Source organism: Pinus tabuliformis, chromosome 4_1, assembly GCF_031772625.1.
Source record: "Pinus tabuliformis cultivar Carrire ecotype Pingquan chromosome 4_1, CPIR1, whole genome shotgun sequence".
NCBI classification, from domain to species: domain Eukaryota; kingdom Viridiplantae; phylum Streptophyta; class Pinopsida; order Pinales; family Pinaceae; genus Pinus; species Pinus tabuliformis.
Window position 1 is genome coordinate 415,767,355 of NC_142303.1, and position 14,180 is coordinate 415,781,534.

The 14,180-nt window shown below is 40.4% G+C and overlaps 1 protein-coding gene across 1 annotated transcript in view; it reads right to left on the bottom strand.

The window, feature by feature from the left end:
- The window catches only part of LOC149176075 (peroxisomal (S)-2-hydroxyacid oxidase GLO4-like), a 427,390-nt gene that overhangs the window by 145,853 nt on the left and 267,357 nt on the right, over positions 1–14,180 (bottom strand). Inside the window, exons 8-9 of the mRNA XM_089419846.1 lie at positions 2,287–2,356; positions 1,978–2,078 (exon numbers count right to left, since the gene is read on the bottom strand). Of these exons, the coding sequence (XP_089275972.1) occupies positions 1,978–2,078; positions 2,287–2,356 (171 nt within the window). The remainder of the gene's footprint in view (positions 1–1,977; positions 2,079–2,286; positions 2,357–14,180) is intronic.

Below are 14,180 nucleotides of genomic sequence, written 5' to 3' on the forward strand. Positions count from 1 at the left end.
ATATCTGTCTGGATTGCTCCAATGGTCAAGAGCCTTGAAAAGCCCTAGAATCCCTGCACTTGTTGATGACTTTATGGATGAAGACTAGTGAATTTGATCCAAAGACCACCATCATTGGATGCTCCTTGTCATGCCGATTCCAACAATATATGGTATGCCTCGTAGCTCCTCATGGTTTGAAATATATGCCCTTCAGAATGTCAAAGCCCCTTGTTGTGGTCAATATCCCCAAAAGGAGGTGATGTGGCAGTGTATCATTAGCCAGCAAATAGTGAAGTTGAGGGATTTTCATTAAAAAATTTAATCAATTATTTTGTGGCCAAAGTGTTTCATGGAGGGGTTTAAAAATTAAAATTAAAATCAAGGTACCCCGAAAAAAGTGATAAGAGCCTCAAAGTGAGCCCAGTTTAAGGAATAAAAAAAATATATATTGACCCCAAGCATAACAAGGTCAAGGGTCAAAATATATTTAAAAATTAAAATTAAAATATGACAAATTTCAATATATTTATTTTGCACACAAAGAAGTTGATACGGCACCAAAGAAATTGCTTACGTTGGATTCTCGTCTACGTTCTGACCAGAGATGGGAGATCTGTCCCAAGTTGGATTTGGGAGCTTGTCGTTATGAAGTTGACGATTAATTTTTTTATGGATCCAAGTCGGTCCCAAGCTCGAAATTTAAGGCGGCCCGAGGACCGCACAAGCAATTCGATTGTATTAAAAACATTATTATACCTTGTGATCCGGATTGACCACGATCAGCTCAACGCATGACCCCCAGGCTTTCAGGCATGAAGCATCACTCATGATCAGCCCAACGACCACACAAGCAATATATATACGATGTGATATACACAAAAGATTATCAATTCAAGCAATCATGTGCGAATAATCTATGAATTTATTCATTTTGTGTTCTGTATAGCGCTATGTTATTTGAAGAGATCTTTGTGATTCGCTGTATCTGGTGATCGATCTTGCTGAGACAGAGCGATGAGAAATTTGTGTGGAGAGCGATTTGCATGATGAATGAATTGTTATGGCTGCCTGCGTCAGACAACAGTGCGCATAGAAAAGATGTGATATATAGTTGTCTTGCGTATGCTGTTTAAAGTCTGCTTGATTTAATGATTACACATAGAACAAGATGCGTAGCTGACTTGGTTTTTGCTGGATATTTTCTTTGTAATTTCTTCATGAGCGTTGAAATTTGACTATCTAGTGAGTCTACAGATTTATGGCAGAATCGTGTGCCTTATGTTGTCAATATTTCATATGCTGCTTGTGTATTACAAGGTGTGTCTGAAGCCTGCACTTGGATATGGTCAATGGCAGTATTTTGACTGACATCCTGTCTTGTGCAGAGATCAGGGACTCGAACAGAGTTTTTGCTCTTAATTTGCAATCATTTTTATTACACTGATTTGATTGATTTGGTGTAGAGGTTGAGTACGCTGGGCAGACTCTTATGTACAGTATTACTTGGTTCTAACTTGAATTAGTGGCCCACTTAGTAGTCACCTTAGGGATTCCCATCTTTAAAAATTAGGACTAACAAAGCCCAAAAGTAAGGAAGTTATGAAATGAGTTTTTCCCAAAAGCCTCATCTTGCTCTACAATCTAATTGGAAATACCCTTTCTCAACTCCTCCCTTATTGGCTATTTGTGATGCAAACTAATAGGATGGATGATACAGGACAAAATTGTTCATATGGTTGTGTCTACCAATTTGATGGATATTTCAGAAAGTATTTGTTCAACATCCCTGGTGAATTCATAAGCAAAGATCTCTAGAGGGATTTTTCCTATCGAGAATGGTATAATATAATGTCATTCGACAAAAAAATGATCTCTACTACAATTTTGTGATACGAGGGAACAATTTTCTTGTGATATTCTTTAAAGACATTAAAATTTCCATAAAGACTTAAATCAATATTTTCTTCTACTACAAAGTAAGAAAGAATAGAGAACCTCTTCAAGAGCAACAATCGATGATGACACAAAATCAAGTTGACGAGCACCATGATTTGAAACAATGATTCCAGCAAAGCCAGCTTGTATGGCCAATTCAGCTATTGAATAAGAGTGACATAAAAAATTAGTAATCCTCACATTCAGTTTCCAGTTTCAAATCAAACCTTTCTTACAACTCAAGGAAAAATGTCATAGCATTAATAAACGAGAAATTAATTACCACAATAATATGTCTACAGGGCTCCAAACTTTTAAAAGAACATGCAAATAATAGATTAAAATAGATTTCAGAAACAAAATACTAACCATCTTCAGCTGTTAGTATTCCCTTGATCAAAATTGGCAAACTTGTAAGTGATTGCAACCATTTTATATCCTGCAAATGTTCATTTAGTAAATAAAGGGTGGGTTGTACATATTAGTATTTGAACCTTGGAAACTCAATTTTTCATGATGCAAAAGGACATGAAACTAATTTAATAGATAACATTGAATCTCACAAAAATATTTCACAAATAAATCTCACTCAACCAAGAACCTATAAATAACAATCACAAATTCAAATCTTTGCAAGCCTAGAAAGATATTTATTGAAATGGATAAGCTGAATGGTTGCATCAGAGCATTTTTGACAAGCCCAATTGTTCTGCAACTATTGTCTAGAAATTAGTCTTTATCTATGAGAATAACTATGTAGGTATTAGTCTTCACTTCGTATGGGATTATAGGCTAGTGAATCAGTGAATAAAAGCTAAAGTTACAATTCCTAAAACATATTGTGTTGAGAAAACCCAAAGAGAAGTTGCACTAAAGATTTTTTTAAGGTTTTCATCTTTGTTAGAAAAAAAACTGTAGGTTGCTGACCCTATTCTTAATGTATGTGTCTAAACTAAACAAGATGATGCAATGAGAATCCTATAGTAGAATGTACACATTTATTTAATGGTCATATATATCTTGTACTTTATGCACATATAACATAGTTACTAATAAAAAGAGAGTAGGTCAGTAATAAATAAATGATTTAAAATAAAAATCCATTTTTATGTCAAACTAATTAAAGGAGAGTATGGTCGGTCTTCTTGACTGGTTATTGCAACTTCTAGAGCATAATAAATTATTTGTCAAATTGTCCAAGTGTTCTTTTGGAATGGAAGAGGTGGACTACTTGGGACACATTCTTGGCCGCACAGGAGTACGGGTGGACCCAAAAAAGATTCAAGCAATGCAAGATTGGCCACAACCTTGGACCTTGAAAAGTTTGTGGGGATTTTGGACAGATGTAGCTCAATAGGCCTTCTTGGATCTCAAACACACCATGTGTTCCACCTCGGTCTTGGCCCTACCAGATTTTACAAAACCCTTTACGATCTAATGTGATGCCTTGTGGACAAACATTGGAGCATTCTTAATGCAAGGAGGTCGTCCAATCACCTTCACAAGTCAACAATTAAGTGGCAAAAACTTGGGTCAATCCACTTATGAGAGAAATGATGGCCATATTACATGCAGTAGACACTTGGAGACAATAATAGCTTGGATGTCGTTTCCAAATACGCACTGACCATCATATTCTGAAGTATTTCTTGGAGCAACGCTTATTCTCGCCACAACAAAACAAATGGCTTACCAAAATGTTGGGCTATGACTATGAGAGTCTATAAGAAAGGTCGTGACAATGTTGTTGCATATGCTTTATCTAGGAAATTTGAGGAGGATGGCACCCTCTTATCCCTATGTCCATCCCATCTTAGATTGAGGAGGCCCAATCTGAATGGTTTGCCCGTCCATCTCTGTCCCAACTAATCCAAAAGTTACAAGGGGATCCTAAACCTCCAGGAAGATACACTTGGCAGCATAGTTTTGAAACTCAAACTCAGTATTGACTTGGACTAGGGTCAACTCTGACTCGAACATCGACTCAGTATTGACTTGAACTAGTTGATTCCAATGATTTAGTCATTGTAAAAAGTACATTAATTATTTATTTTTTTATGAAAAAAATATTTTTAAAGATTTTCATTCATGTTTCCAAACTCAAAGCACTAGAATAATAGAGAGAAGACAACATATGATCAAAATACGCTCATGAATATATCTATTATATCAAAATGGCACCCAGTACACTATCCAATACATGTAATATATAGAGATCATGACAAAAACACATAACCAAGGAGGCTCTAAATGTCCTTTACAACAACACAATACAACTGTAGGACTACAAGTCACTAATACAGAATACTAGCTAGTGATCACTAGTCACAACTGTTGATTTGGGGTAGCATCGGTTGTGCTCTAAGCCTCAAATTTTGCAGGGAGGCTTGGGAACATGTATTCCAAATAACCCAGAATGTAGAAATTTTGAATAATTTAACACATATTCAACAGAGATTATCCTGATCATGTACTATTGCGGAATACATACACAATACATAAGCTCCTCTACATTGATCATCAATATAGCAGCATCAATAACAATAAAACATCAAGAGCATTCACACATTAACACAGTATGTATCCCGGGGAAAGCATCTCGCTAAAAACCCCAACTATCTGTATATTAATGATTGAGACCATGTAACATTACAAAGTACAATGCTTATCACAAGCAATCCAGTACTAGCTCCACCTGTTACACACAATATAGCTAAGATCTGATCTCCAAATCTATTCCACTGCTTGCCTGCCTCCACTGCTCAAGAACTGATGAGAATGGCTTACCCAAATCGTATTTCACCTCAAAATAATCACTCACACTTTGTTGGACGTGAGCAAAGGCTACAATACTGGGCAAATATGTGAGCAAACTCATTGGCATACTCAATCCCTTGATTGTGCAAGATCTGGTGCACAACTATAGTCACAACTGATAGCAATCTGATTCTCTACCACCTGTCCCTGTTGAACTGAACATGCACTGACATGCAACTGAGTTAACTGATGTATTCATTAGTTGCATCATGAGTTAATAATTAGTTTAACAACTCATCATTAGTCTATTTGCAGTTAGACTAATTACAACTAGTTTAACTAAGTCAAACTGAACACAACTCCACCAAACTCAACTGATTGAGTTCTAACTGAAGTCATGCATGCAACAACTCAACTGACTCATAAGAAAAGCGTATTTCCTTCTGACAGCTGCATGTGCCACCTCTGTAGCTCAAACTGAAGTGCTCCAAGAGAATAAGATCAAGTTTATAGTCCAAATATTATTATGAGACAATAATATTTGACTTTTCTATTTTTGACAGTCAGTCTAAAAATAGACTTTGATCACTCACACTTTGATAAAAAATAGAAGTCCATCTATTTTTCCCAACTTGACCAATCATCCATAAACAGCAACCTGCAATCCATAGACATGATCCATATGTCTAAAAATAGACATAGTCTAAAAATAGACTTGCGCCAAAAATAGCCTGCGGGCCCACTTAGAGAAGGCGACTCTTTTCACTAAGCTCCATCATCTTGTTGCAATCTCAACACTCCCTCTCGACAAGATATGGATTATCAGCAACCCCTATCCTGCCTCGGTGGTACTCGAATTTGCTCCTGGTGAGAGCCTTCGTCAGAATATTAGCATCCTGATCCTCCGTTGGAATGTATGAAAGCAACATGATCCTCCGCTGCACACAATCTCTGATATGATGGTACCTGATGTCAATATGTTTAGATCTATCATGAAATACAGGATTAGCCGAGAGTTTAATGCAACTCTGGTTATCACAGTAAATCACAGTAGGATCCAAATGAGAACCGAACAAACCAACCAGGATCTTCCTCATCCATATAGCCTCGCATGCAGCCAAACTTGCTGCCATATACTCGGCCTCCGCTGAACTGAGTGCCACGGATCTCTGCTTCCTGATGTACCAAGAAACTGCTGTCGATCCAATACTGAAGACCCCTCCTGATGTGCTCTTTCTGTTCGTTGGGCTCCCTGCCCAATCTGCATCCGTGAAGCCACATAGCTTCACCTCATCCTCCTGTCTGTACCACAAACCATATCCCGATGTGCCTCTCAAGTAGCGCAATACATGCTTGCCCGCCTTCCAAAAGAGCTTGGTAGGCTTAACCATAGCTTGTGAAAGCTGGTTAACTGCATAGCATATATCAGGTCGTGTATTGACCAAATACATCAGCGACCCCACCAACTATCGATAAACAGTGGCATCCACTTCTTCTCCCGAAGTGGCATCCTCCTTCCTCCAACCTCCAGGAAGAGGAGTATCAACAGGCTTGCAGCCATGCATGTTGAACTTCTCCAGTATCTCCCGAGCATACTTTCCCTGAGAAACAAACAGTCCACCACTGCGCTGCCATATTTCCAATCCTAGGAAATAGTGAAGGAGGCCCAAGTCCTTCATCTCAAACTCTGTAGCAAGATCCTTCTTGCATGACAGTATCAACAGCTCATCACCCGTTAGAATCAAATCATCAACATACAGTACAATGATAAGCAACTTACCCTCCACCACAATCTGGTATAGGTTAGGATCCGCCTCGCTCTTGGAGAATCCAAGTCCTGTGAAATAGCTGTCTATCCGTGTGTACCAAGCACGTGGTGCTTGCTTCAACCCATACAACGCTCTCTTGAGCCTGCACACATGCGACTCGCTGCTGAAGACCTCAAAGCCTTCGGGCTGCTCAATGTACACCTCCTCCTCAATGACTCCGTTGAGGAACGCAGTCTTCACATCCATCTGATGAATGTGCCATCCCATCTACGCTGAGAGAGCGAGAATCGTCAGTATGGAAGAATACCTTGCGACAGGTGCAAAGGTCTCCTCATAATCAATCCCCTCTATCTGTGAAAAGCCTCGGGCAACAAATCTTGCCTTGTACTTCTCCACACTCCCGTCAGCTGCCTGCTTAACTTTGTAGATCCATCTCGAACCCACCACTGATTTCCCTTCCGGTCTAGGAACAATCTCCCATGCACTGTTTCTGACAATAGAATCATACTCTTCCACCATGGCGTCTACCCATGCGGGATCCTCCACAACTTCCTCGAAAGAGGATGGCTCAGTCACAACACACTTGCTCATAAGAGCCATGTATCCAGTGTACCGATCAGGTGACTGTCTCTGCCTGCGTTGGGTTGTAGGTGGTCCTACAACTTTCTCTGCATCTTGAGCCAGTCGCTCAGCTTCTGTCAAGCGCTTTCGCCCTCTGATGGTTGGCGCTGCATGAATGGACTCGTCCACTCCATGAACCTCATCCTGTGGCTGATCCACATCCTGAAGCTCATCCTTAGGAACTAATAGCTCCTCATCTGCATGCAAGTGTAGCTCCCTCTCAAGCGAACACTTCATGGCTTTCTCCTCCTGAAATTTTATATCCCGTCGCACAACAGTTTTACCACTGTCTGGCAAATACACACGACAGTTGTGGGGCGTATCAGTGTACCCCACAAATATCCCAACCTCTGCGGTCGGTTCCAACTTCTTCCTGGCATCCTTCATCACATGCATGTAAACGTTAGCACCAAAAATCCTCAAATGAGAAAGATCAGGCTTCTTACCAGAATAAGCCTCCTCGGGTGTACTCATGCCAAGTATCCTATGAGGACAACAGTTCTGCACATAAACTGTTGTATTGCATGCTTCCGCCCACAAGTGAAGGGGTAGGCCCTGATCATGAAACATTGCCCGTGCAGCACCCACGATCGTTCTGTTCTTCCGCTCAGCTACCCCGTTCTGCTGTGGGTTATGGGGAGCTATGAGCTCTCTACGAATCCCTTCTGCCTTGCAGAAATCCTTGAACTCGTCCGAGATGTATTCACCACCATTATCGCTCCTAAGAGCCTTCACCTTCTTCCCCGACTCCTTCTCGACCAGTGCTTTGAATTCACAGAACTTTGAATATGTCTCGCTCTTCTTCTGCATGAAGAAGATCCAGCACTTACGAGAGAAATCATCAACAAAAATCACATAATACCTGTGTTTTGCTGTCGAAGCAACTGAGAAAGGTCCACACACGTCTGTGTGAATTCTCTCAAGGATCGTCGTGGCGCGACTATCCTTCTCGTGAAAGGTGGCTTTCACAAACTTCCCCAAAGTACACCCCTTGCACTGATCTGACTGCGCAAGTGTGCCTTTAGGAAGCCCTGTAGTGATCTGTTGCAGTATCTTCAAGGCTCCATGGTGAAGGTGACCCAATCTCCTGTGCCACAACTCGCCATCATCCTGGCTCACCAATCCTTCTGCCTTGCCCGCCATTGCTGCGCATCCATCTACATGCAACTGATAAAGGTTCCTCACTCGAACCCCTATCTTCCGGGTCTCACCGGTTGTCTTGCTGCGCAGGAAGGCCTTTCCCTTGCTGAAAACAACATCATACCCCTTGTCTTCTAACATCGCCACTGAGATGAGATTCTTCGTCAATCTTGGAACATGCATGACTTCCTTCAATACGAAGGGTTTACCAGACTCCCTCTCAAAGGAAATGGTACTGATACCGGTCGCACTGTATCTACCATCATCGCCCATCTCGATGTGCACTCCAAGATCTTTGTCCTCCAGATCAGAGAACAAATCTTTATCTCCCGTCATGTGAAAAGACGCACCACTGTCCAAGAACCACACGGATCCCATCACACTTGAAACCAAGCATGCGATCAATGAAAAATCAAGCTCAAACTGTGAGGCTAGAGCCTCTCCTGCTGAAGATCCAGCAGCCTGCTTGTTCTTCTTCTTCTGCGGACAATTAGTGGCATAGTGTCCGTGCTGGTGACAGTGAAAACACTTCACCTTGGACATATCTTGCTTCTTGCCTTTCGCACCAGACTGAGAAGCTTTCTTGCTCTTCCCTTTCTTTGCTTTGGCAGCCAAAGCACAATTCTCTTCATCAGATACCTTTGATGAAGATCCATTCTCACCTTTATTGTTTCTGAGTTTATCCTTGAGCGCCAGGTCGCTCTTGCTTTGGAATAAAATTTGTAATCCGTTGAAAGACATTTCAACAACACTGCTGCAAATTCGATTTCCACCAGCTCAAACTCAACTGCTTCCGATCTAAAATTTGTGAGAACACAATATTTCTCGTACAAAGATTGACTGTATGGGCATTCACCGGATATCTCACCTTCCAAAGGAAGGATGAATCCAGAGGCTACCTGGCCCGATTACAGACTCTGCCTGAAGAAATAAAATGTAAACACTTCCTGAATAATAGATCTAATGATCATTCCTCGCTTGATATCCTGTAAAAATCTCTTCTACAAATCAAGCAGCTCTGATACCATGTAGAAATTTTGAATAATTTAACACATATTCAATAGAGATTATCCTGATCATGTACTATTGCGGAATACATACACAATACATAAGCTCCTCTACGTTGATCATCAATATAGCAGCATCAATAACAATAAAACATCAAGAGCATTCACACATTAACACAGTATGTATCCCAGGGAAAGCATCTCGCTAAAAACCCCAACTATCTGTATATTAATAATTGAGACCATGTAACATTACAAAGTACAATGCTTATCACAAGCAATCCAGTACCAGCTCCACCTGTTACACACAATACAGCTAAGATCTGATCTCCAAATCTATTCCACTACTTGCCTGCCTCCACTGCTCAATACCTGCTCAAGAACTGATGAGAATGGCTTACCAAACTCGTATTTCACCTCAAAATAATCACTCACACTTTTTTGGACGTGAGCAAAGGCTACAATACTGGGCAAATACGTGAGCAAACTCATTGGCATACTCAATCCCTTGATTGTGCAAGATCTGGTGCACAACTATAGTCACAACTGATAGCAATCTGATTCTCTACCACCTGTCCCTGTTGAACTGAACATGCACTGACATGCAACTGAGTTAACTGATGTATTCATTAGTTGCATCATGAGTTAATAATTAGTTTAACAACTCATCATTAGTCTATTTGCAGTTAGACTAATTACAACTAGTTTAACTAAGTCAAACTGAACACAACTCCATCAACTCCACAATCAACTCCACCAAACTCAACTGATTGAGTTCTAACTGAAGTCATGCATGCAACAACTCAACTGACTCATAAGAAAAGCTTATTTCCTTCTGACAGCTACATGTGCCACCTCTGTAGCTCAAACTGAAGTGCTCCAAGAGAATAAGATCAAGTTTATAGTCCAAATATTATTATGAGACAATAATATTTGACTTTTCTATTTTTGACAGTCAGTCTAAAAATAGACTTTGATCACTCACACTGTGATCACTCACACTTTGATAAAAAATAGAAGTCCATCTATTTTTCCCAACTTGACCAATCATCCATAAACAGCAACCTGCAATCCATAGACATGATACATATGTCTAAAAATAGACTTGCGCCAAAAATAGCCTGCGGGCCCACTTAGTGAAGGCGACTCTTTTCACTAAGCTCCATCATCTTGTTGCAATCTCAACACAGAAGGCGTTTTGGAAAATTCCGCCCAAAAGTGATTTTATTAAAATAATTAATATTTTTAATGGGGTTCCTACGTCTAAACTTAGGAAAATTAAAATATTAATGGGTATTAATCTAATCAAGAGTGAATCTTCTAGAAAAGGCCATGGATCAAGCCAAAACAATTTGAGCCTTTGATTATGATTTAATCTAGGTCGTTGGTTGCCCAACAAGAAGATATAAGAAGCGGCTTGAGGGTCATTTGGAAAACACACCAGGTAGATACTCAGTTACCCAAGTGAAATCAATTCTCTTACTAGTCGAAGTTTGGCAAGGGAAAATCAATTCAAAGGGAGAGTTGCAGGTGGAGGAGAGACAGAGAGGGCTCAACATCAATCACGAAGACAGGGACGAAGGCGCAGATCAGCAGAAGGGATAGCGTTGGGCAGGTTGACGCTGGGAGAGGAAGCGTTCGCTTGAGTGACGCATGCATTGCGCAGACAGTCTAGAGGCCAGAGAAAGTGATGTTGGGCAAGCTACAGAGGCATAGAGGGTGGAGGAACCTCTCTCTCGAGTCAAATACTTGTTCAGGAATGTCTATAAATATTTCTCAGAAAGCCTTGTTCTATACCGGTTTTCCCACATTGGGTTTTTCTGGGGACAATTGTCCAAAAATAATTGTCATTGTGTTTGTATATGTGCTAGCATTTTACTTACATTTGCTTTCTGCAATGTTTTAATAGTGAAGGTTGTAGTAGAATATGTTTCAATATTTGCGGTAAGAATACAGTAGATAACTTATTTCTAAAGTAATAAGTAGAAGAAATCATATTAATCATTGCGGTAGGATTTTTATTTTAGAAATTTTCACAACTGCTAGACAAGGCAGCATCATTTGGCTCAGACTCTAAATCGGAGTTAGACCTTGTGAAAAATTCTAAATAGAAATTCTATTACTGTAGCAACTGATTTATTTTACCTTCTTATTTCACAATAAATTATTTATGAAATTCCTTCAATAAATATTAAAATAAATTCTACTCCAGATATCACACCATTATACAAAAACAAATATATGCACAAGAATCAAACACATCAATACACTTATTTTTGGACATTGTCGTCGAAAAAACCCAATGTGGGAAAACCAATGTAGCAGAGGAGGGTTTTATTAATCTTCAGCAACAATCGCTTTTACAGAAAAAAATTCATTGACACTAGGAGAAAACACCTGAGACTTTTCTTCGAGACTTTCTAACACCCTGGAGGACTTCCTTTCCCTACTGCGTCATACTGCGTGGCTCTGCATTGCTCTATCATTCTTTGTGTCATCCACGAAGTCTTTGTGACTTGCGTCTCCCTCTGCGTTGTCTCTCAAAGTCCCTGCATCACCTCTTCTCAGCTCCCTGACTGCTGCTAACCACCCCCTCTTCCTCCACCCTGCAACTCTCCCTCTGAAATCGATTTCACTCCCTTTGAAAATCGATTTTCTTCGGGATACTAAGTATTTGCTGGTGTATCTTCAAATGACCCTCAAGTCTTCTCTAATACTTTTCCTGTTGATGAATCAACGACCGAGATTAAGTCTCTAATCAACAACTAAGATTAAAACAGACTTGATCCTCGTCTCTTAGAAGCTTCTCATCCTTATCTTTATTAATACCCATTAATATTTTTATTTTCCTAAGTTTAGACTTAGGAACCTATTAAAAATATTAATTGTTTTAATAACTCCTCATCTAGATGGAATTTCTCAAAACAATTTTGGGTCTTGGAGATCTTATGTGCTTTAACCTCTCCACCAACTTTCATGGCTAGATCACATCCGATGCTACCACAAATCAACACTCCCTCTTAGCGAGGAATGTGCTCTAGTAATGTTTCACCACTAAACATCACACTGATCCTCCGGCACCGGTACCTGTGCTGAAGCTGGGCCTGCTGCCCTACATCCATTACACTGTTACCTCTTGTACATGCTGCCCATTGCTCTGCCACTGCTACATCTGTACTGCATCTCCCTCTGCAATCGTGTTGCTATTTGTCCTTCTTCCAACACTGCATTTGCACTGCAACTCCTGATACTTATCCATTTCTTCTACTGAAATGGATTCTTTACCATCCCCATCTACTCCCTGAAATAAACAAACTTTAGATATCATTTTGGGATTCAACTGCGTTAAGTAAGTCATTCATGTATGACCATTTCCATGAGAGGTAGTCGTAACTGACTAATTTCTCATGATTTTTGAATAGTTCACTTAGCACTCATTGCATCGGGTGATGCTCACAAGGGTGAAGAAGTGGGATTGAAACTAGTGAAATGAATCACATAGCATCAATCATCACTTCCGGGGCTTGCACCCAGTAACCAGGACTTCCTAGGAGGTCACCCATCCCAGATCGCCTCTGGCTCAAGCGCACTTAACTGTGGAGTTTTCCCCACAATCAAGCCCACTTAGCTTGCTACCCCATTTGCAAAACCTTAGCAAGTATTGTGCCTCATGAACCATTCAAGTAGAGATCCCTTAACTCTTTTTGAATTTAAGTATGGGGGTTTACGCAGTGCATTATATTAGATATCATTTTGGGATTCAACTGCGTTAAGTAAGTCATTCATGTATGACCATTTCCATGGGAGGTAGTCGTAACTGACTAATTTCTCATGATTTTTGAATAGTTCACTTAGCACTCATTGCATCGGGTGATGCTCACAAGGGTGAAGAAGTGGGATTGAAACTAGTGAAATGAATCACATAGCATCAATCATCACTTCCTAGGGCCTTTGTGAGGATCTTCGCCACTTGTTCACTTGTAGGAGTGTAGTTCAACTAAACTGCTCCTCATTGGACACAGTCTCTGACAAAGTGACACCGAATATCAATGTGCTTCGACCGATCATGAAATACTGGATTCTCAGAGAGCTTGATGCAACTCTGATTATCACACATGATCCTAGTCACCTCCATCCTTCTTCTGAATAGGTTCACAAGCAATTTTCTAAGCCATATGGCTTCGCACGAAGCTGTGCTAGCGGCCATATATTCTGCTTCAGCTAAGCTCAGAGCTATGGATTTTTGTTTCCTACTGCACCAAGAGGTCATCCCAGATACAATGTTGAAACAGTACCTAGAGGTACTTTTCCGATCTACTGAACATCCAACCCAATCTGCATCAGTAAACCCACTCAATCTAATGTCATTACTTTTGGTGTACAATAGTCCATACTCGACTATTCCCTGTATATATCTGAGAACATGTTTGGCTGCTGCCCAATGCGCCCAGTTAGGTTCCACCATTGACAGCGTAACAAATGTCTAGCCTCGTATTGACCATATACATCAAAGACCCTATGATATGCCTGTATAAGGTGGGATCAACATCTCTATCTTCTGATGCATCAATTTTCTTCTAGTTGATGATCATTGGTGTAGCCATAGGCCTACAGTCCTACATCCTGAATCTCTTCAGGATTTCTATAGCATATCTCCCTTATTGAAGGAAGATCTCACCCTTCTGTTGCCAAACTTCCAATCCTCGGAAATAATGCATCTGTCCCAAATCCTTCATGTCAAACTCTGTGGCTAGATTCTTCTTACAGTCCTCGATGAGCCTAGATGATCCTGTCAGGAAGAGATCATCCACATATAGTACTAGGATTAGAGGCTCATTCTTTACAATCAGATAGTAGAAATTTGGATCTGCTTCACTCTTGATGGACCCTATATTTTGCAAGTATTCGACCATACCATGCTCTAGGTGCCTGTTTGAGCCCATATAAGGCTTTCTTCAATCTGCATACG